This window comes from Mytilus californianus, unplaced genomic scaffold (assembly GCF_021869535.1).
Source record: "Mytilus californianus isolate M0D057914Y unplaced genomic scaffold, xbMytCali1.0.p SCAF_4, whole genome shotgun sequence".
Lineage (NCBI taxonomy): Eukaryota > Metazoa > Mollusca > Bivalvia > Mytilida > Mytilidae > Mytilus > Mytilus californianus.
This window is the reverse complement of record NW_026262690.1, coordinates 69,874,678-69,899,862: the sequence shown is the minus strand read 5'-3', so window position 1 is coordinate 69,899,862 and position 25,185 is coordinate 69,874,678. Positions and strand designations below refer to the sequence as shown.

The 25,185-nt window shown below is 31.8% G+C and overlaps 1 protein-coding gene across 1 annotated transcript; it reads right to left on the bottom strand.

Annotated features, from left to right (window-relative positions):
* Positions 1-553: 553 nt before the first annotated feature.
* LOC127737054 (uncharacterized) lies at positions 554-25,185 on the bottom strand. The gene is made up of 9 exons (XM_052247587.1): positions 25,051-25,185; positions 24,361-24,427; positions 23,520-23,754; positions 22,891-23,109; positions 18,797-19,179; positions 12,053-12,239; positions 2,224-2,339; positions 1,300-1,458; positions 554-989 (listed from the first exon to the last, which is right to left on the bottom strand). Exons 1-9 carry the CDS (start codon positions 25,183-25,185, stop codon positions 766-768), a joined length of 1,725 nt encoding a protein of 574 aa, XP_052103547.1. The 3' UTR covers positions 554-765.

Here is a 25,185-nt window from a genome sequence, read left to right as displayed (position 1 = left end):
TGGTATTGTATTAGCATAAAATCTATTGTATTTGAATCTTCTCTCTCCCGTTTGGCTTTGTGGGATATAAAAAATACACAGCACGTCTGGTCGGAATGAGGTCACTAAATTTGATGCCCCGTGTAAGGAGAATGACATGTTCTCTTCGATTAAAGAAGACAATTGTTCTATTGTATTGATAATTTGTTTTCGTCCTCAATATGCATGAAATATTTGCCACAAGACAAAGCAACAAAAAATCAATCATTTCCCCTTTCAACCAAGAGTCGTTAAGGAATTTTGGAATGTGATAAATTGTTCAAATGTTTAATTATCTTATTTTGTGCATTTAGTCAAAAGTATACACACATTACACCGTTGATTTGGTTAATATGTGGTAAGCGTTTCCATTTGTATTGATGCATTTCAGCCAACATGAATTTTTCTATTGTTCAAATTAATGTTTTTAAGTTTCCTGATAGGGTTTATACAAGACAATTGATACGTGGCATGCTATTGTGGTTGCATATTTGCATTTCAGTTTCAAAATGAGTGAAAGAATTGAAAGCTTACACAAATAATTATATTTATTGTTATCATTAAACATGTTAGCACTTGCATAAAAATATAAATTGCATCTAAAATGACCGTATTTTATCGAAACGACTTTTCTTAAAACAAAAGAAATATACTTTGAACTCGTTGTAAAGCTTTTCATATTTCGAGGTACAGTGTAAAACTGGATAGTTTAATTTTAGGCAAGACATAATAGACTAGTGTTAAATTCTACCACATTATCCATTTATCATACAACAATATGTCATCAAAATTAATATCTGTATTTGTAATAGGTACTTTTAGTACAACACAATCTACGTTGACATAGCTAAAACTGTCTGGTAGTTGAAACGATTCTCTAATCTTCCGCCTCTTTGTGTTATAGCATTCAACCATTCTAACATCACAGTCCTTTTGGTAGCTTTTACCACCTATCAGGTACACATTTCTTCCTAAAAATAAAGAGTTATTCCGCTTTGAATAGCACGAAAATTACCTATAGCGTTAATCATTGTCTTGAAAGAAGCAAACTCGACTAGTATTTCTATCAAATTTATGCCAAGGAATCATTAGTTTTCATCTGTCTTTTTATGTCTTGTGTCGGATATGTCTTGACTTCAAAATAATAACTAAAAGGTAATGCAATTTTTTGTGTCTATAAATTTTGGTACGTATTAAGTTGTTTATTGATGTGGTTTGTGTGACACCAAGTGTAAAATGTAAGGTTACCCCAGCTTACAAGTATTTTACAGAAGAACTCACCCAACAGTACAACACCAGCATTTCCTCTTGGATTGAACACATTAGGATGGAATATATCCCAAATCCCGTCTTTTCTCGCATTGCCTTTCGTATGGGTATTAAAACTGCAAACGGCTCCCTCGTCTTTTTCTGAGAAAGTTTCTTGATCAAATCCACGTCCTAAAGATAAGACAAAGTGAAATGACAATATCATCAAATATAATAACAACGATTGATTCAGTCCAGTTGTACATATTTCAGACCCATCTTTAGCGAGAAACCGAAATAGTGTTCAAATAAGCTCTAGTGTGTTGTTTAACTTCATGGATGGAAAATAAAAATTATAATGTTATTAGAAATTATCACGATATAGCAATTCAGCACAGCGCTGATGAGTAATTCCGTAACAAGTTAAAATTTAAATAATTTCATAAAATGTTTCCTTTATCCGTCCTTTAGAAGAAGTTACTAGATCAAACCTTTAACTGTGTACAACAGACCGAAACAATTGACTATCTTGAAAATACCAACAGAGTGTGAAACGGCAACATTTAAAGCCATGTTATCACAACCAGAGTGGTCCATCAAAAACTTAGCCAAAGTCAAAGTTTCCAGTTTACAGTATTTCCGGCGATTGGTCAAAGAAAAGGCGGAAATTCAATGTTAACAATAACAAATCTCATTAACTACATCTTTTCTCTTACTTTTATAATTTGATCATTTATATAAATTCTTTCCCCTCAACCAATTTCCACAATCATGTCATTGGTCAATAAAAATGGTCTTTTGAATTTTCTGGGAGTCATCTTGCTTATCCAGTTCTCATTTTCTCGCCGTTTTTATCATTTGCTATATTTTTTTCTTTAACAAAACTGTATTATTCATTAACTCAATTCTAACTGACTTATTTGCATCGTCTGATTACAATGTGTGCAAGATACAAACCTCCTATAACTACCACTCTTTTGCCAACTGAAATCATATTATGTTTTTCTCTTTCATGTGGAAGAATTACTCCAGGAAGAGGCTCTGTCCATTCATTAGTGATGGGGTCGTATGTCCTAAGAGTAAAAGAAGAAATAATAACAAAATCTGAGTTTTATCTTTTTGGTAATTCTATTTCTACTCTGTATGCTATGATGGTATCCAGAGAAGGTCTGCGTTGTATCAGTAGAGTTTAACAAGATTCCTACATTTTCATTTTTTCTTTTCTATCAAATTCAATATCGCTCGTATGATATACTGTGCAGGGGGGTACATAAGTATGCCATCTTCTGTGTTTTTTGTATAGCTCTACAATTTGTTGAAAAACTAAAAAAAAACGACTCAAATTAATAACTTATCTTTTCATTTTTTTCGTCATTATTAAAGTTGAAAAATTATATATAAAGCATGAAGTATACGCATATGATAATGATATATAATTAAAAACATCTATATTTATGTAGATTTGCAATGTTGACCAGAACTGCACTGATTTCCCTATTATTTTATTTTAAGCGTTATTCCAAAAATATATATAATAAAAGCGTGTTTATATAAAATATGTTGCTCACTCTTTTCATAGTTCAGGGTATACAATACATTAGTATTTGTATGTAATATCAAGGAGGTTCTATTCGGAATAGAACATCCTTTGTTTCTGTAATTACTAATTAAAACGAAATTAAATAAACAAAGTCACTAAAGTAATTGTCCATCACACGGAACAAAAAGATTTAATTATTAAAAAATTTGTTTAAACACGCGACAAAATGGGTACAAACGAATATACTGTCAACAAAAATAATTTTCACGTATAAAATTTCAAAGCGTTTCACTTTCTCTTACTTCTTTCATTATTTTACCTGACTCATAGAAAGGTATGAATCACTCATTATAATTTTTCAATTTTCAGGTGTTTCAACGCTTTTTGGAAACAGTTGATTCTTGCTTAGACAATGATTTGTTCGATTTTTTATGTTAATTGTACTTTTTTTCATATTTTATTGATAGAATAGAATAAAAGACAAAGCGTTATAATAATTCATTGTTTTCCTTTTATAAAAAAGTGTGAGTCACTCTATGGTTTTACCTCTCAACATTAGACAAGATGTTGCTAGTTTTCTATTGAATATAAACGATTTCAAGTAAATGCATTAAATGTAAAGAACAAATAGTTAGATAATTTCAAAATAAAATGATATTTGCCAATGTTTTTCCTAAAGGTTTAATTTTTATAGTACTATAGTATTTATCAATAATTATTGTAATGCTCTGCATATTTTTATTTGTTATTTCATTAAAAAGATATATTTGTCAACGTTTTTTTATAAGTAACAATTCTTCAATAATTATCAATAACAATTGAGAGGCTCTTCGAAATATTATTTTTATCAGTTTAAAAGGATTTTTTTTTATCATTTCTGTAAAAGTAAAAAGAAAGAAGAGTTCAGTAAAACGAGAGTACTTTTTATTAAAGAATAAATGAGATGATTTCAGTTGAAATAATTAAGATTTAACAAAAATACACGAGTTAAAAAATAAGAAGTTAGTGTAGTTGATTTTTATTTTATTTGTTAAAATGAGGGAAAACGTTTGACTTTCCATTCGAATTCTTCTGACACAAATAGATTCCTCGAGCGTTGCTCTTGACAAATACACAAGCGGCTAATTAAAAAACCAAAGGAAAACGACCTCGCTCGCATGACTTGTGACTCATATTGAGTTAATTAATGATTTTTTTTTTATACTGCCACGTTTGTAAAAAAATGTTTAATGTCCCATTTCCTAGGATAATGACCCAAATAATAAAAAATATTATGACAGATGTCTATAATTTAGATTTTATCATTTGTTAAATACCGTTTTTGAAATAAATATCTGTAAAACACTGAAAAGAAATTCAGGCAGAAAATATGAAGTGTTGAATTTCAGTATTTAGTAGAATATCTTCTTTTATGAAATTGATGCAGTTAATAGTTTGTTCTCATTAAAAATTAAAAAAAAACCTTCTTTATTTAACGAGGATTGCTAGCAGCATAGAGCCAACTAGTTGAAAAGTGGGGAGATGATATTAAGGATGCAATAAAAACTGTAAGTCGAAGAAGAAACAGACAAAACCGTGACAAATAGAGGAAAAAAACATAAAAGATAAACAGCAGTCAACAGAAAACAACACCAAAAAAATAAAGATAAAGCTAACGATATTTTGTTAATGAAATAGTGTTTTTTTTATTATTTCAATTGGGGCAGCATATAAAAAATTAAGCAGCTATTTCAGTTTATTTCGTCATAGTTGGATATTAATATGCCGGTGTCCACGTTAGAGTCTAAGACTTTCAATTTGTAAGAACTGCTGGTTGAATTTAAATCCCCTAGGGTATCATCAGTATAAAGAAGCCAGTGCTTCGCTTTTGACATAATTTATTACATTCATTTCTAAAATTTTCCAAATTAATAAAATGGTAAAATTTAAGGTTCCGGTAACTCTCTCAGATAAAGTTGACTTCTAAAAATGATTATTTCCTTGTTGTTCATATAGCTTGTCAACTTGAGTAAATCCATGGCTTTCAAATTTTCAGTGGATTTGAGCGTTCCTGGTGCAGGATAAGCCAGAAAAGTGCTAGCCCCAACCGGCGTCAAGTGGTATTTTCATTATGTAACATAAGATCCCTTTTATAAATGTTAAAATTAAGATTCCAATAAATACATATAAGTTACGCCACTGCGTTCTCGTAAATTATGATGCGTAGAAGAAGCTTCTTCGTATAACTAACGTATACCACCATTTCTGAAGTTGTCCATTACAAACACAACAGTAAACTAAACGAACGATTTGCAATTGTATTACTATTTTCAATTAAACGTTTTTACAAAACAAGAATTTAATAAATATCAAACCTTTTTACAGTCTCGGCTAAGCAGGAATATATATATTGACTGTTCACAGGGCTAAGTCACATGTATTCTTCAAATAAATTTTCTTCAAATTACATTTTTTAAAAAGATTTGATAAACAAATGATTGATTGATTGATTGTTGGTTGCTTAACGTCCAGTGGCAAATATTTCATGCATGTTCAGGACGATATAAACAAATGAAACTTAACAACTGGACGAAGTACTTAAATAAACAATATGCCTTACATTTCTGATAAGATTAACGATACCAATTTTATAACAGAGTAAATATAAGTATGATAAATAGTTTGAGCAGTATCATATAGTTGTAGCGACTACATACTAGGCTATATTTTATACCAAGGTCACCCTTTAGACCACTTACAATTCAAATATTTTGTAAATGTTCTACACATTTCTCTGCATATATAAATGAGATACACTATAGATAAATCAATTAATCATAAACACTTTTCTGAATAGTACAACTATTGTAGATGAAGTAGAAATTGCAATTACATATTTTATATTCAGACCACTGTGCAGCCCGTGAGTTGAAATAAACACTATGCCAGTCGCAGTGCTTTCGAGATTTCTGTTATAATCTGCGACAAATAATAAATAAAATGGATTCAAATATAGGCATGTCTTTTGCAATGGCATGTGTTAATTACCAGTAATGTATGAATCATGGTACAAGCATGAGAATTAACATTATAGCGACCACTAATCTCACCACGAAAGAACTATATAACTATCAAATTGACTAAGAAGACAACGACTTCAACATTTAATTAAGCTAGAAGCACATAAGAACCATCTATTATGGAACTAGCTATTATCATTTGGTAAAATGGTCATAATTACGGAAACTGACCGGTGATTAAATCGGAGATTACGAGTCAATCTCGACCATGACTCACGCTATTGTCTTTTTCACAATCAATCATATTTTAATGAAATATGACAACTGGACATGGTCAGTTCAATAAACGCTCATTAGTTCAATTGTTGGACATTGGTTGGACAGCATCACTGTCCATTTCCGTGACAGTAGGAAGTCCAACGAACCTGTAAGGTGTCGAGTCCTTTAGATGACACGGAGATCATCTTAAGAACAGAATAACGTATTTGTTAGAAAATATCTTATCCATTTCATTTTTGTTTGTATGGACTCATGTACGACAGTGAATTTGTATTATTCACTTTCCCTGAGAAAAAAAAACAAACCATTAAAAAGCAACAAAAAAAAAGCAAAAAAAAAACAAAACCAAATAAATAAAAGAAAACACGAAAAACAAAACCTTTGTTCATGTGAAAACTAAGTTTTAGTAGTTGTACATTGTGCTTTGGGTCGATCTGATCAGTCGACCCCTTTTCTGATAGTTGGTTCTTTTGTTTTGCTGCTACACCACACCAGTGACCTATAGTTACTTAAATCTACATCAGTCGGTCTCTGGTGGGTAGTAGTGTCTTTGGCAATCATACCATATCTTCTTATTTTATAAATGTGAAAGATATTCATATTGATGCACACTTCGATAAATAATACCCGATGGATTCTCAATATCAAATTATTTAAAACGTTTTTTTTCCTGATTGACTGATAATAGTTTGCTTTAATCCAGTGATGACGAAAAATACTCAATTCACTTATCATGTAGCAGATGATTTTTGTGATTTTGTTTGTTTGATGTATACGCAGTATATACAACCACATGACACGGTTTAAGTACGTAAGCAATGCAGCGGTATCCTACAAAATAACATTGGAAAAACCAAAATGATGATTAAAAAAACAACTTTAAAAAGTATAAAAAGCAATTCACAATCAGATATGATAATAGGTATAAAATATAAAAATTCCATATTGATCACGTGATAACAATTTGTTTGCAATTTGTAATATGCTACAATTTACCCAAAAAAATAACGCGTCCCCCAAGAGGTAAATATACGTAAGATGACGCATTGGTTGTTGGTTAAATTTGATAGCAGGATAAATAATTCATCTGCATTTATCGACGATAAGACCAATTTACTGTCTTGGTGATGAGGATAAATTTAATGGACCATAATTTTGTGTACTGGAAACCGTTAACTGTGGCTAAGGTCAATACTTAACTGCTATCAACATCCTTCAGAAACATTTACTGTTTTATGGAGGAGAAACAATTATCTAATTTTACAATAAAACAAGTATTTGGCGAACTTATCAGCTCTCAAAATCATATGATAAAGCACATTAATGCTTTGTAATTATATCAAAAGCAAACAGTAAAAACTTTGATGAATAATGCTTATAATTGTCCAATAGTTATCATCAAATTTTCTGTATAAATATCAAGTTTTTCTTTTACAAATGACACACTATAAAACTTTTTTCTTAGTGTATGCCAAAACATTTTATTTCCGTAACAGACTGAGCGAGCAAAACCTTGACGCTAAGCATTTTCAATTTTTAACCACCATGCTTCAGCCGAGAGAGATTGGTTTGTTTTTTGAAAAAGGATAGATGGCCTTTTAATAATTTCATAGCAATTAAAATTGTTTACAAAAAAGTGATATGCACTATATTTTATAAATCTTTTATTTTCAGATATATTATAACATGTCTGAATTAAGGTATAACCAATAACCTGCCAGCATCCAGTGCCGATCAGTAAATTACCATTCTGTAATGAAGTGCGTCAAATAAACTCTGATTGACTTGTTAGCGTATTGTGCAGGGGTAAATTGGCCGTCAAGAAACACACGTTTTACTATTTCAAGTAATTAATTTGTGGTTTCAACTTGTAAAAGGGGTTTGTGTGGTACAGTTAAACAAACAATTTCCTATCATTAATGTTATTTCAATTTAATTAAAACATAATAATGAACTGTTAATAGAAAAAATGAACTGTATTGTAGTTTCGTTTTGTAATTTAACAAAAGTGATAAAACTTCAACGATGCGATATTTTCCAAATTAATTTATATGCATATATTCTGATCTTTTCTGAAAGATCGTGAGAATGCATAATTTTATAATTTACAGTACTGGTAAATTTCAATTTTTATTTGCTAATCGTTAATAGCAATACTTGCACTAATGGCTAGTCTACAAAATTACCATTTGATTCTTGATTGATTATTTGTTGTTTAACGTTTGATCTTTTTTTTTTGCATATAATGTTGAAGGCAGTCTGCTTTTCTATAAGCCAATATTCGATAGACTAGATATAGCATGGTATTCTTGCCCAACTTCCTTATATATCAAAATATATATTTTTCATCGATTTGTATTTTTATCGCACTTAATATAAAATCAGGGGTCGGATCTAGAATTTTGCATTCAAGGAGGAGTGAAAAATAGGCGAGGGACTTATCCCAAGTTTTCATTTCCGATATTCTCGCAAGTTGAACGACATGACTGCCTTTTAAAATAGAAATGAATAAAGTCGTAAAATCAGCAAAAATGCACCCTCCATACTCTCCAAAAAAAACATTTAACAAAAGATAAAAGTTTCTAAGTCTTTGAGAAATGATATAATATGTGATCTTCTTTAAGAATTATAGTTGATGACCCCAACCTGCATCAGACATGGTCGCTATAATGACTACAAAGAAAGGCGAAATATATCAAAGGGATATTCACACTCATAAGTCGAAAACAAACTAACAATGCCATGGCTAAAAATTGAAAACGATCAAAAGACAAACAACAGTAAACAAAACACCACATAGAAAACTAAAGACTAAACAACACGAAACCCACCAACAACCGCGAGTGATCTCAGGTACTCCGGCAGGGTAAGCAGATCCTGCTCCACATGTGGCACCCGTCGTGTTGTTTATGTAAGTTCAAACCCGGTGATAATTCGGTAGGCCACACTAGAGGAAAAGAGGACGGGATTGTGGTTACGATAATTGGAACATATCAGTCGTAATCTATGAAACAGATATTCCATAACCGTCAACCAACTAGTGATGGCGTCCGTAAAATTTTCGAATGGTATAGATTTCAACTTCACTACATGAAACTCTTTGTTTAATAGCATCCTTGTAAGTAGCAACCCTCTATCAATGAAATAATGATTAAAATGCAAGCTCTGGAATATCGTATCAACTGGGGGATATATACTCTATGTACAGGAGCTGCTAGAATGTTGCTGCATAGAAATCGAAAGTCACAATTGGGAATATAAAGGACCTAGTTGTCAATTTCTTAATATAAGTCAAGATATGGTGCAGACTAAACTGTATCTGTTGTATCCTTTATTTCAAGTTCGATGGGATAGATGCGTTCAAATAGAAAATTGGGCAAGTAAACAAATCAAAAATTCTAGAAACTCATTTAAAAGGCCAATTCCACATTTAGAAATGATACTTTCTGATAAACTTCCCAGGGTGCTAAGACACCAAAAACATACTAAAATAGAAAATTTGACAAAGACAACGTAATTAGCAATTCTGATAAAACTATACAATAGTGCAAATTAGGGCTGTAAATTCTCTAAAATAAACCTAGTGACCATTATTTGTGACAGGTTTTTTTTTTTATTTTAATGAGTTTAAACAATTCTATAAAATTTCTTTATTTTTTTTTACTCAAATATCTGAATAAATTGTGAATTGTATGTTTAACAAAAACTACAGTAAGTATATTTCCTTGCAATTCAACGTAGGCAACCTTCAAAAAAGTAAAGACGATAAAGATGTTTATTGCAATAATCATAATTATGCTATCATCATAGCATATTCAAATTATTTTTGTAAAATGTCCAATATAGGGACAAAGGTTGTCTGCCAAACTCCTCTAATAGCTTATATTTTTTCACAGAATATGCAATGATTTATGGACGATTGCAATGACCGTAGTATTGGCGGACGCAGTTGGTAAACATTTATAGTACTTCAGCGGACAATTTGGACGATAGAGATGAAGTAAAACAAATCAAATCTAATCATGAAAAAACTATACAGATTACCGTGACGTACGACATAAAATTATTTCAATCTGATAAACTTGAAAATAGTTAAAATAACGCATACAATTATAAAAATTGAAACATGATGTCATCTAAACAAAATTTTACGGCATGATTCCTATACCTGACTCAACATACCATGTGACCTGATGAACTTTAAACATATGTGAACACTACGAATCAAGACATCGAATGGATTTTGCAAAACTCACTTAGTAATTATTTAGTTGTATTGGAAACGTAGCCAATAGCTACTAACATGCAGTCTCTATGCGCAGTAATCATTATTATATAAAACAACTTGATGCATTATAAATATTTGATAAAGAAGTTAATTATTGCATAATTACAAATTATTTTCATATTACTTCGAAATTAATGAGTATATTATTCTTGCATTAGTTGAACAAATCTAAAGCATTGAGCAACTTTAATTGATTGTTAACGCGAAAAAATTAAATACATTTGTCGGAAAAAACATACAGAAAATATGTCCAATTTAACTATCTCGGCTAAGTCAAGCACAAAAAAAGTCGAGAACAATTAGTGAACTGAGCTTCTATTTTGGCACATGAAATTATAATAAGTTAAATTAATATGGAAGTGAAATGCAAATTCATTTATTCTTTTCAAAATACAATTTCCTAGCAACGTTTAGGTATGAGTATATTATCTCTTGGATGGATAAACTAAATGTTTTTTTTAACCATATCGGTTTGAATTTAGAAACATATTTCAAAAATTAAATATTTTTCTCTATACATGTCTATTGTACTTTTTGCAAGCACAGCTTGGAAATAACTTTGATCATAATTATATATTGCTAATTTTATTTTTCAATATATTAAAAATGTAAACCAAAGAAAAGAAATAAAGCTCCATGCTACTACCTATAAATAGGATAATGAAGTTTTCTAATATATACAGGAACAGATGTTTTTGCAAAAATGTTTTATTTACAAATTGGTAAAATTGTTATTAGATAGTGTAATTAACTATTCATGTTCGAAACAAATACTGCTTGGCTTTATATCACTCTAATTATTCTACTGACTTTATGAATCACTACCATGATGTAACGATTAAACTAATGACGAAAAGCTTTTTTTCCACATCTGTAAAAAATCGACGCATCCTGACCATTTCTTTAAGAGATGCCGACTTGATGTCTTTCTATAGTGTGAGTCACATTGTAGCCGACCATTTATAGAGAGAGAGGAAAAGTTAACGAAAGTCTCTTGACAAATAGATGATTGTTTGATGTTTCTGCATAAATATAATTGGTACAAATAGTACGTTTGTGCATAAAACCAAATCAAAGATCATAGGTCTCGGAAAATGGGGAAAACGCGGATCAAGTATAGATCATTTTTAATGTTTTCATGTTTGCATGGTTAACGTACTAACATCTGAAACATCTCTATCTTCATGCTATAGGGAAGACCATTACAATCTTTGAATTTAAGTAAGCAAAAGAGAACGTCTGCTTGTGCGTCATCCAATCATGTAAAAAAATATATTTGCAATTTTACAACTCACTTGAAAAATAGTTTGTTTTTTTTTTGGGGGGGGGGGGGGGGTAAATGTCATTTTTTAAAACTGTATTGAATTTTGTTATTTTTGATGTTATCATCATATTCTGTTTAAAACACTAAATAACACTTTATGTATATAAATTTGCTGCGTCCGAATCGCCTCTCTGGATTAACCTTTATGTGAAACGTTCAAAGCAAATATTTGAAAGCCAAGAATGAATAAGTATATTTAAAAAAGCGACTTATATGAAATAGAAATTTGATGTTTCTGCATAAATATAATTTACATTTATCTGAAGTTCTATAATTTTTGTAACGCATGCAATATGAAATACAGATCAAACATTATCCTATATTTATAGGTAAACAATTATCTGATCTATACTTACCAAAAAACGTTAGAACATTGATGCTTCAAATTACTGATGCCCCCTGAAGCATATAAGTTCAACCCATTCGCACACGCTGCGTGATCAGCCCTTGGTCTGGGTAAATCTAGGATTTCTGTCCATTTGTCTTTAACTGGGTCATAACATTCACAACTTTCTGTAACTTTCCCTCCAATTACTTCTCCCCCTGCAATATTTTTGAATACTAATTCAGATTTGTAAATAAAAAAAAATGAAAAAAAATACCTATATATGTTTGTTATCACTACATCTACACGAACACATATAAGATAATTATGTCATAATCAGTTCCAATTACAATTAAAATTAAAAATGGTAAAGCCTTCAGAACTGATATTTCGGACAGCTAGTGTGTAAATTTTTTTACTGGTTCGATTATGTCCTATTCCCGAGGGTGACATTTTGACATAGTGTGGATTTGCATGGCGGGTAAAGAATACATGTTGGAGGAGACGCTTACTCTGTCCTTTTTGATGTCATGCAATTCTCTCAGTTTGGTACCTTGATTTGCTGCAGTCTTCCCAGTCTAATTATGTGACTTGAACATCGGTAAAATACTGTTGCTTTAAATCATGCTGAGCTGCACATTAGAAATATGTTGCCCAAATAATTTCGTGTCATTTTTGACTGAATCTGAGTTTGCATTATGGATGATGCATACATAGTTGGAGACGCGTACTATGTCGACGCAACCAGTCTAGCTCCGCTTTATATTCAAAAAGGATTTCCAAGTTTTGAACTGCTGTTGACTTTATATGATACAGAAAACGTAAAAAGTCATTTAGTTTGTATTCGAATATTTCTGTTCATCAGAATTTCTGACTGCATTTCCCCCCAATATTTTAATTCGTTTCGGAAAACATGGCACTCTGATTTTGTTGTTGTAATATCTTCTACGTCGTACAATTAGGGGGGGGGGGGGTGTCAAATTTTAATAATGCTGGTGTCTGAGCCTGCACACAGATACAAAATGACATAAAAATGAAATTGTAAATTTCTAAGGATGCTTGAAAATGAATATTTGTATTCAGTTTTCGTTACCCCTATTTGAGTTTTCACGGATCGACAAAGAACCAAGTGAAAGTTAAAATTTCATATAAAATCATTCAATTAAAATGATTGAACGCAATATTGGTGATTAAAAAGCATGACTATACGGTACTCTAAAAATAGAAAATACCGAAAAAGAGGTAAAAGAGAAAACTTGTTGACATAATAACAAATTAACATCAACGAAAATCGCAATAGCCTGCATGAAGGGTTCTGCAGATTAAGCAATATAAAAATACTGCACTGATGTGACCCGGTTATCCAGTATAACTTCTGATTTGTTCGACTAAGACTACGATACGGTGACTGCTTTAAATAATCCTAACACATTTTGAAAGGGTGATAATTCCCAAAACCACCAATTACGAATGATAACGCGACAGCATGGTTTTATGTGCCGCATGGCTTAGGGGGAAATACTACAATAAATTATGCTTTCCTTCAATTAAAATTATAAAAAAAATTGTAATGGATATATTCAATCGTCTTAAATTCTCTAGATAAAAAAATAGGCAGCAATACTTTGTGTTTCCCTCCTTGGAAAAAGCATTAAACATTAACCAAATATGTGAATAAGGCAAATTAAAAATTACAAAATAGCCAATCGGTTACCGCAAATCAAATGCAGAGAAACAATGTAACGAATAAATGAAACAAAATAGAGACAAACAATCATCTAAATATAAAATTAAAGACTAAGTAAATAATAAAACGTTCTACACCTCGATGTGCTTCGATACCTTTGGGTTGTGCATGGTCATCTGATATTAGTTCGCAAATTAAAAAAGGACCAGAGATATGGAGACGTAACATATCCTTTTTCATCTGTGACACATATGTTCACCTCCAGTTTTTAATGGGGTTCGTGTTGCTCTGTCTTTAGTTTTCTATGTTGTGTTTTGTGTACTATTGTTTGTCTGTTTATCTGTTTGTCTTTTTCTTTTTTTGCCATGGCGTTATCGGTTTGTTTTCGACTTATGAGTTTGAATGTCCCTCTGGTATCTTTCGCCTCTCTTTTGTGTGTTGTCAGGTAAACCACACCAGCGTCCACACATCCTACCATTCAGAAGGTTCTTTATAAGAAGAATTCTGCTATCAAGGAAATCCCTATAAGGAACAAAGTTTATGGAGTATCGTTAATACTATTAGTTACATAGTGTGCTAATGGCCTAATACAATATATATGGGGTCAGTAAATTTCATATTGGGTGAGAGCGAAGCTCGAATCCCCATATGGAATTTACTGACCCCATATATATCGTATTAGGTCACTAGTACACTATGTAACGAATTTATCTTACCGACTATCTTAACATGAGGTATTTAGACTAGTGGCCTATCAAAGTGATCAAGTCTTCAATACCGTTAGTATTAAGAAATTATACTTCCATTGGTCTATACAAAAACAAATGCCAACAATAACAACTTGTTAGCTTTAGATGTGTTTTATGAATTTATTTCACTCGTTCATCATCAATTTCTTCGTCTTCTTCTTTTCCTCAACACCGTGTTGTTTTTATAAAGTTATACCACTACTAACCGTGTATTGAAATAAGCCCCGCCTACTAACGCAATATGGAATATACACGGTCTCCACGCGGTTGCTTTTAACCAATCATATTCCTAGAAATGTATAGGAGGTAAGATAATTTAAGATATACCGTCCATGGACACTGATGCTGTTTGATAGGTTCTACATATAAAATACAGAGTTCATCATGAATAAAATTAATAAAACATTAAAATGCAAGAGGAATTCCAAAAATAATGGACAATACAACAGACCATAGTAACCACATACACCCCAATACTCTGAGAAAATGGACGTACAGACAAAAGAACAACAACGAACAACACATGGTCCAGATAGCCTGACTTAAAATATGATGGGGTTAAACCAGCCGCTTACACCTATACATCTTTGGTCTCTGGTGGATAGTTGTTTCATTGGCAATAATACACCACATCTCCTTATTTATAATACGTATACGACCGACGAGATTGAATAAACTTTACCTATTGACCATGTTAATCGGTTTTTTTGTACGTAACATTCTTCTATCAAGGAAATTCATCTATAAAAACACGGTATATGGAATATCGTTTATAGTTTAAGATATACACTCCAGATGCTGCTTCATGTAGAGGAGCTTTATTCTGTCATTATTTAGTTTAAGGGTTTCTGTACTTTAGCGTTTTGTTTCAGTTTAGGTTTAGGTTAGGATTGATTTGAGGTTAGGGTTGTGTATTAGTGTTGCGATTAGAGCTTTGGTTATGCATACTATAGGTATGGACTAGCTTTAGGGTTAGGACGGTATAGATCTTTACGGGTTGCGTCTCTTTAGGCAAATAAGGGCCCTATAAGTCCGTTGACATACACAGAAAGTTCACGACGAAACAAAATATGTCATGTTTATCTTTCCCAGCCACTGAAAATTTACTTGCATAGTTGTATCTGTGGAACCCCTTATTCTAAGGTCATTGGAATAAATGCAACTAACAAATAAACTATTTTTTTTAAAATTATGAATAATTAGACAAAGAACATTTTATGTATAGCAGACCAGTTGCTTATCTTTTTATTAACAGTTCTTGTATTATATCTGACTCATGATTAAAGGAACAGCCGAGGTTTCTCTCCTATATATCGCCGGAACAGTGTGCAAAAATAAAATGAAAGGCATGTGTTATTAGCAGGTGCAGAACAATCGCCGAACGTTTCATGGTTTTGAAAGAATGGATAGGTAAAAATGATATAGGGAAAACACAAACACATGCAACCAAAATAAAAGATGCCATTTAAAATCGGAATTAATTATTTGACTAGAATTGTCGTCTAAAAAGACACAGCTAACATTTCCTTTACATTTTCTTTGATTTTTTCAACCAAAGTCTTTAACTTATTTAGATCAATTTACACATGTCCAGTAGATTCAAGGCGGCGACAAGGGATTATTCTATTCATGGTTTTAAAGCAGAGGAAACCTTTTTCTTTCGCACTTTTTGTTTTCAGTAAAAAGGTGAAATAATACCGAATAAAGCATCACAATACATAAGGACTAAATAATTCTAGAAGGGCGATTTCTTTAAAAGGTCGTTTCTAATTTGTCATAACTGTCAAATCAAGGCATATATTTCACTATCACATTCTCATTAGAGGCCGATCACGTATCAATTATTTGGTTAAGGCGACAACAGGAAAAAAAGATAAATGTTCATAAATAATTTGCGCCTTCTAATGAAGATTGAAGAATAAACTTGTAATTTGATCATTGGAAAACAATCCTGTCGGTCTTTTCAGTGTGCTCGGGTTATTAAATTAAGATGAGTCGCGCTAACAACGTTTTCTTAGGAAAAATTCCGTTACATTTAATATCGATGAAAGAAGGAAACACGATGCTGCTTAATTCAGCATGGAATTGACAGACTTGGATCGTGTTGATTTCAAATGAAACTTACACATCAGTAAAGCACGTGTTTGATTGGCTACATCTTGCAGCAGATACAGCGCGTCAGGTTGTTTATTGGCGGATTCCTGTGCAGTATCATATTAATTAATTAATATGTATTAGAAACAGCGAAAATAATTGGTCGTTTGCTGTATTTGGTTATTAATCTGTGCATGATTCATTCTGGAAATTAATTATTTGAAAAGTGGCATGACTCACATTTTTAAACAATTTTCTTTGATGGAAAAAGATGTTTTAGTAATTAATTTAGCAGAAGCTTTCATTAAGATTATATATACTATAAATCATAACGCACGAAATTATTATAGAGATTTCAAATTATATTGACTGTATGTTTAAATCTTCATTTTATTTGGAAAATTTAAATTATGAAATGTTTTTAAGATTTTGAAAAAATATTAGATGCAGAAAATTGTGATATTGCAAAATCTTAAGAGAAAAAAAAATAAAACTTTAAATAATTTTGTCATAGTTACCGCTGTTATTGAAGAATATCAAAGAGTAACGCTCACATTTAAAAAAATAGTTCTTTGAAATGTTGGCCTTTTGTAGATAGACCTTCACTTGTCTTTTTTTTAAATATATTTTCTCAATTAAACCTCACATTTCCCAGTTGATTTACATACGCCAAGTCACGGCATATTGGGGACTTACCACGAGGATTTATCCAATAGTAACTTTGCTTATAAACTTGTATTTCAAAACAATAAAAAATGTTGGTTGCTAATTTGTAAAGACAACAAACGAGCAAGTTAATGAATCTATTTATAAAAATGCTGATATATTTAGTTATAACTTCAATTTTTAAACTATAATATTTGATTAGCTGGTTTTCGGCTGACACTTACACTTGTGTTCTTCTTTGAGCAAAGCGTTAAATACACAAGCGCATTCCAGTTTTTATTTTTTAGAAAGAAGAAAGGAAGCGAAAAATGCATTTTTGAAATACTAGGAATTATGTATATTTCAAAGAAACAATATTCCTTTTCTCGCTAACAGTTGCAAGGTCACCTTTAACGATGAACTACAGAGTTCACATCTTAGAGCATGGACGAAGAGCCGTCAGCGTCGACAGGAGCGGTAATCTCTGATGTTCTTCAATAACTATAGTAGCTATTGCTTTAAGCAAACGCCAAATGATTATGCAAAGATCTGAATTGCTTTAAATAATGAGGTAAATGTTTGTTTCCTCTCTGAAGTACATTAGGCACGCGTCCTTAAACATATCTTTTTCATGTAACCTATAATTATGCTTCTAATATATCTTCAATTCTAAATATTGAAGAGACCCGGAAACTTTTAAATAATACAACTCATCTTAACCTTTATAAACCTCCCTTTCTTTTATATAGCAACATTCTGTCGAAGAAGCAAAAGCTATGGAATATATATAGTCTCAAGTACAACATAGACACTCCATATGCAAGTGTGTCTGTTATACATAGATTAAGGATATTTTTCAACGTACATCTGTATATTATGATCATACTTCATTGTGGTTAACTTGAAATAGACTTAATGCTAATTTACTTTTATTTATTCATTTCATAAATCAATTGATCATTATTTATTTATTTTTAGGGTTTTTACTTAAATCAGATCTAAGTATAATATTGTATTTATAAACAGGTTTTATTTCTTATTTGCAGAAATATAATTTATATGTACCGAAAGCCATAGAAACAACGATATTTGACATGTTTCCAAACTTTTGGCTAATCGGTTTCGTACCTGACCCATTTTTTTTCTAAAAGTAAGCAACATTCAAATATTGTAAGAATGGGGCGGGCTTCTAGCCTCCCAAATGGCCACTGTCAAAAACAAAGCAACTCATATGACTTATTACCATTTCATATCCACACATCGTTATTTTAGTTTCTATAGTAGAAAAGTTGCATTTTTTCAAGATAAATGAAGATTATAAGAAAAATATAAGAATGAATCAAATTGCAATTACTGATGGAAAACAGAATTCCTAATGAAGAAATAATAGACATATCTTAATTTTAGAATTGTTTTAGAAAATGTGTTAACTTAAATGTATCACCTAAGACGAAAATACTATCAATGGGCCAGTTCTTACACGGAATTGAAACTAAAATAATAGAGTACTAGTATCATGCATAACAGGAAATGCAGAATATATGTGAATGAGACAGCTACCAAACGACACAAAAACTCAACAAAGGACATGCATACAAACCTGTAATGTAAATACATCCATTTAGTACTGTTGCTGTATGGCGGCATCTTGCATTGATCAAATTAGCTCTTTGACTCCAACGACTGTTTGCGGGGTCGTACCTCCATGTTTTATTTATATGTTCTCCCGTTTCCCAGTCTTTACCACCAATCACATATAAACAATCATCTAAGACAACTACTCGAAAGTTCACAAGATTTTTCAACTTTGGGAAAAGAACCGTGTTCGTTTTGGGGAAAAGTCGACATTTTCCGACAGGGTCCACCATTAAATAGTAAACTTTCGGGCTTCCTGTACTCTTGTTAAACATGAAGACAAATTCAAATGATTTCATACCGATATTGGAATCATCAATACAGTTTTGTGCTTCTGTAGAGGGCATCCTAAAATAAACAAAGTTCGGATGAATAGGCAATAGTCTAAATACAACACACAAAGGTTTATACAAAATCAAATTGTACTCCTGGGATTAAAACAATTTCAATGATTTGAGTGTCCTCTGTCACGTCAGTTAAACGCTAGTATTGTATACAAGTCATATAATTGAAATAATTTTGTATTTTATTCTTCGAACATCTTTCATTCATTGTAAGCACCAGTTCAGCAGTTCAGTTAACCCTTTAGAGGTGATTATTTCATTGTTGTATCGTTTCAGACATATGTCTTGTCTTTTCTGCATCCTATATCCAGAAGTAACGGACTCAGCAAACATGCTAAATATGTCTTAAACAGAAACTTAATACGACATTCCCGTGAAAATCGAAACGTTACGACAAACACAACGACTAACATGGTAATGCATTGCCATTTTGTTTTGTGTTATTTCTTTTCCGGACTTCAAATGGTGTTTATAAATGAAATAATGGTGAAAGCATGGATGTTGTAGATGCCATTGGATTATGTGCTTTATTTTACTAATTGGCAAATTTGGTCCACTTAAAGGGAAGACTGTAAATATGGTTTTATACATTTATGATATAAGATAAGAGTCTGGTGGTGTATAGGCCTCTAGATGGCCACGCAGAATATTGCTCCGTATTGTTTTGTGAGAAATTTCTAACTGTGTTTCAAGAAAACGATTTTGATTATTATACATCTAACATCGGTAAATGCTATCTTCAACTGAAGTTCTAAAAGAAACATGTGCACCATTTAGTGTAAAGGAATATCTTTAGAAGAATAATGTCGTTCCCCTCTATTTATTGTACAGGCGATACTTTTTTGAAAGTTATTACATATATAAGATGATGATGTTATCTTTTTTTTGGATCGAGTATAGTTCAAGACGGATTACTGTTACCTTTTTTCATGTGTATGATAGAAATGATAAGTCGATTATTATAATATATATAGTATACGTTTAAACATTGATATACCGTTGAAACAATGGGATTAAGATTATCTATATGTACATTCGGTTACATGTGTGATCAACTTAACTGTTAATTTAGATCATATAAAAAATAAGGAAATATGGTATGATTACCAATGAGACAACTCTCCACCAAAGATCAAATGACGTAGAAGTAAGCAACTATAGTTCACCGTACGGCCTTCAACAATGATCAAAACCCATACCGCTCAGCAAACTGTAAAAGTTTCCAGAATGACAAGAGTAAAACAATTCAAACGAGAAAACGAACGACCTGATTTATGTACAAAACAATATATGGTATACAGCAATGAATTACAGACTCCTGACTTGGATAAACATAATGCATGTCGATTTGGTTCTCCTTTGATACTAAAAAAGGGTAATTCTTACAGGAAATATATTTCAAATGTTTGTATTGATCTTGAACATGTCATATATTTTTCTTCATTTTAACATATTAGTCGCTCACTAAAAGGCAAGTTTGAAATTTCAACCATCATTACCGTAATGATAAAACTAGGCAAAAATAAATTTTACTGGGCTGTTTTATGGCTGTGTGCTTTTAGAATATAAGTATTGCATTGTAATTGGGAAATCTCCGTAAATGCTTTGTGGGGATTTCCGACAAACAATTCATATAGTGTCTTTGCCTTACATAGAGAGCGTGCTTCACCGGAAACATTCGCCACATTATAGGTTCACTCTGAACTGTAAAAAAACCCAAAGATAAAGACTCATATTCTGATTCAACAAACTGTTCAAACAAATTATAAAAGAACAACGTGGAAAAAACTTCGAAAGGTCAATCTGTTTCTTACCTTATTTTTTGTTTTTGAAAAATAGGTAATAATCACAATTCAAACCATGTTTCATTAATGTATACCTATCAACAAGCTTAGTTCACATGTATTTAATTCTAATGATTTAATCATTATCCGTATTAAAAGCTAGAGAATGTATTCTATGTGTGTATGTTTTCGTATAACGACTCTTAGACAAAATATTTAATCTACCATCAGAATTTGTCACACCTTCATTGAAAATCTGAATACATAGTGAACAAATTTGTATATGGAATTTTAAAATATGCAAACCGATTTAATATGACAAATTGGATCTATTTTGAGACAACGAGAGACTATTTTAATGAAATCTTGCAATTGCAATTATCCGTAACTTACTAATGATATACAATCACAAACGCGTCGAACATTTAGCTTATGACACGCCGTCAGCAGGGGATAATAATAATAATAATAATAATAAATTCTTTATTTAAAGAGGGTAAACTCAGTTAGTTACAATAAACTAATCTTCCCTGAGGCCCTCACATACAAATTACAATACAATCAAAAAACAGATATTTACACATAGTTGAATTGACACCACCGTTATATCTTTTTACTTCAACTTTAGTTGTCAGCTCCAAAGAATGAAAACAAAAATGAATTGTAAATTCATATGTTTTAAACGAATGATGTGGCATGGTTGACGCTTATTTCCGAATGATTCCTTGGATTTTTTAGTCTCGTCTCTCATACACTAGTCTCATTCCATTCATTTCTTTTGATTTAACCATGATTGGCTGACACATTGTAAGTTGGAGTAAAGTTTACTATTCAAATTCAAAATATCCAGACAGACATACCTAAATTCGGTCTCTTCAATGGATAAAATAACAATTATTTTGAAATAACCGCTGAGGGTTAAGATCTGAAAACTACTTTAACCCCGCCACAGTTTCGTGTGAACGTCCCAAGTCAAGAACATAATCAAGGGCGTCCTTAATGATTTCCGTTATTTGAAAAATGGGTGTTTGTGACAGATATTTGATTATTTCAGTTCCCATGACGACACCTTATAATAAATAGATGTTGCGTTGAGAAAGATCAGTAAAGTCCTGTAAGGTTTAGCAGCTCATCACAATAGTATAAACAGTCGCCATTCAATAAATTAAGCATGACCAACCAAATTAACAATACGGGTTCTAGCCACTAGCAGGAATAATATTTATTTCTGCTACTTACTTTTTTATTATTTTTCTCTATTGTTCTGTAGTTTGAAATAGTCCACAAATCAAGAATAAGAAAAGTGCTATGGTTTGTGCGTTCTTTATTGAACATATATAGCTGTACTTTTTTAACGAAAATTCGTCTCACTTACCCGCGGCAGCTTTTACTGGGAATACTTTTTGGGAGTAAGTACTAAATTTTTGACAGAATTAATAAAAAATGCTGTGTTTTATATATGATAGAAATGTTAAGCAAATGAATTATTTACAAATCCCACACACCCCTCACCCCCCTCCCCAAAGAAATAACCACATCAAATATGTATACCCAATTGAATAAAAAATCAATTTTATTAATAATAAAAATGGTAAAAATATCAATCCTTCTCTATATATATTAAAGTGTTCACTGTTCAGATCCTGAATCGTTCATTTTTCTGTGTTGTGTTTGTATGGCTTCGTCGAGATTTACGTGTAACATAACTCATTGCTTGTCTTTCAGCAAGTTTTCTCAATTCTTCTTGGTTCAGTCTGTAAGCAGTAACTTCCATTTTATGAACTTCATCTAGTAATTTTACTATAACTTTTTCTCCGCAGATTTCAAGTCCATTTTGAAGAAAACTCTTTGTTTCTTCAGCAGATCCAAATTCAACAACCCATCTACTTGGAACCATTGAATTTCCTGCGCGAACATCGACTGGATCATACTGGATAGTGCGTGGTTTGAAACCAGTTTTATTCTTAATCAAGTCCATTATTTCTTGGTGTGTGTATTCCTCATTGCTCCTGAGACTGAAACACACGCTGTTGGGACTTGGAGTAGGTAGAGACTTTCTCATTTGCATAGAAGGAAACAATCTTTTGCCATATGAAACTGCTTCTTTTAATTCGTCAAGTAGAGATTTCTTTTTTTCTTTTGGAACCAGTCTGAAACAAAAGAATTCAAATTAATGGCTTAATTTTTTCAGTTTATGTATAGTAAATTAGGTTGAGAGGTAAATTCAGATTTTTTTTAAACATAGCTTTATTAATGCAAGAATCTTCAGCTACATGATTCGACGATTTACGGACATATGGTCCAGATTGACAAAAGTGGAGTGTTTGTTCGCGTAAATCTGGTTAAACCCCACTACATTGTGTGTCTGTACCAAGTCAGGCTATCTTGACCATGTGCTAGTTCGTTGCTGTTGCTGTTGCTGTTGGTGCTTGTGTTTTTTAGGGGTTTTGTTTTTGGTGGTTTGTTGTGCTGTGCGGAATATTTTTGGTGATTCCTGTTATATTTTTGATGTATGAATTGATTTTGAATGACATTGAAAAGTATTTTACTGTAAGCATACCTGTCATTTACTGCAGCGGTAGCACACATATCACCGACGTTGTCTCGACTGATTTTTCCTATTGGTATCGGGCGTGGCTTCTGGCCAGGAGGTGATGGCATAAACTTGGCATCTTTTGGAAGTACAGTTGAGGAGCATGATATTATATCCCTTGAACTCTGTCCTGACACAATTCCTGTTGGTCTTCTCTTTCTGACACCAAGATTTTCCAACTGTGCTCGTCGTTTTTCTGAAGCTAATAAAGTACAGTATTTGATACAGAAATATTAAAAAACAGAAAGACGAGTTTACCAACATCATATGAGTACAAATCATTTGAACTGCTATATATAATTGTTTTCATAAACTGTATATGTAGGCAAGTCTATATGCGATCCTTGAGAAAAGCGATACATCATACGTGAATATTGCGTTTGGACCTTCTTAAATCTGTTTCCTTTTTACAAATGATTCTATACGGAAATCTGTTTAAAAGAAGAATTTTTATTTTTAAAATAAAAATTCAAACTTCATTGAAAAGGAATAATTAGCATTAAAGCTTTTAAAATTGGCCATATATTTGGCAAACATACATCCTTGGAAATTTAAGAAAAAGGAAAAGGAGTCATGTAAAACTTTCAAAATTGACGTTGCTGTTCACCTTGATTCTCTAAAGTATTGTTGCTTCTAGAAGTAGTCCATTGATCAGTGTGGTCAATATAGCAAGGTGGTGCTGCTTTGTCGGTACCAGTTATATTCTGGGTATTAGGAACCAGTGGAACATTGCGATAAGCCTGTTGTGAAGCAACCAACCAACGAAGAGCTTGTGTTGTTGCATCGTATGATATGGTTCCACGATAACCTTTTACGTTGACTAGATTCTGAAAACCTGATCCTTTTGCAGTGTTTTTCAATCCTGGTAGTTTGCTCTGTTAAAAAAATAAAGTTTTATATTGTGTGTACCAATTTACTTTTTAATTCCAAGTTAGCTGCTATTGTATCTAATTTCATCATTATAATATCTAGAATTATCTCTTATCTTCGTTATTGAAATCAAACGATTTTCTTGGCTTCATTTTGTAAGAGCATGAAAGTGATACATTGATATAGTACATCCGTGGTAAAATGCAATTGTGACCTTAAAGTCTTTTACCTGGTCTTCAGTTTCATCGGATACAAAATTAACTATATTTTCGAAGCTCTTAGAGTGAAATCCGATGAAAATGAAAATCCCATGAAGTGGTTCGTTATATTATATATATTTTTTATAAAAATGGGATATCAATAAAGATGAGTGCAAGTAAGATGTTTGTTGTAATCGCCTAAAAATATCTGAAAATCATTGGTTATTTCGTAATTTACTGTATTCTTCAAAATTGCTAAGAGTATGTATGGTACGATGAGTTATATCTAAATTTTAATTATAATAAACACTGTAAATACTTTAACGTTGTATACTGTTTAGACAGCATATTTTGAGTCATATATATTTATGGACCTTTTGAGTCTGGAATAAAGATTATCTTATCTTCTACTGTATAGTTTTTCTTACCTTGCTAGAACTATCGGAATTTCCAATATTTATCAAAGGATAATTAGGGGCAGTTGCTGGATAGTGTCTCCTTGGCACCCTAGGATCCTCCCCTTCATCTGTGATAACTATCAAGGCTTGACTAGATGTCGGCAT

Bases quoted from the DNA above. Each gene is read 5' to 3' on its own strand.
- LOC127737054 (XM_052247587.1), bottom strand. From the start codon at position 25,185: ATGCCGACATCTAGTCAAGCCTTGATAGTTATCACAGATGAAGGGGAG. The intron at 24,428-25,050 runs GTAAGAAAAACT...TTTTTTTAACAG, and splicing joins ATTCCGATAGTTCTAGCAAG to AGCAAACTACCAGGATTGAA. The intron at 19,180-22,890 runs GTATGATCCAGT...TGTTTATTTTAG, and splicing joins TTCAAACCACGCACTATCCA to GATGCCCTCTACAGAAGCAC.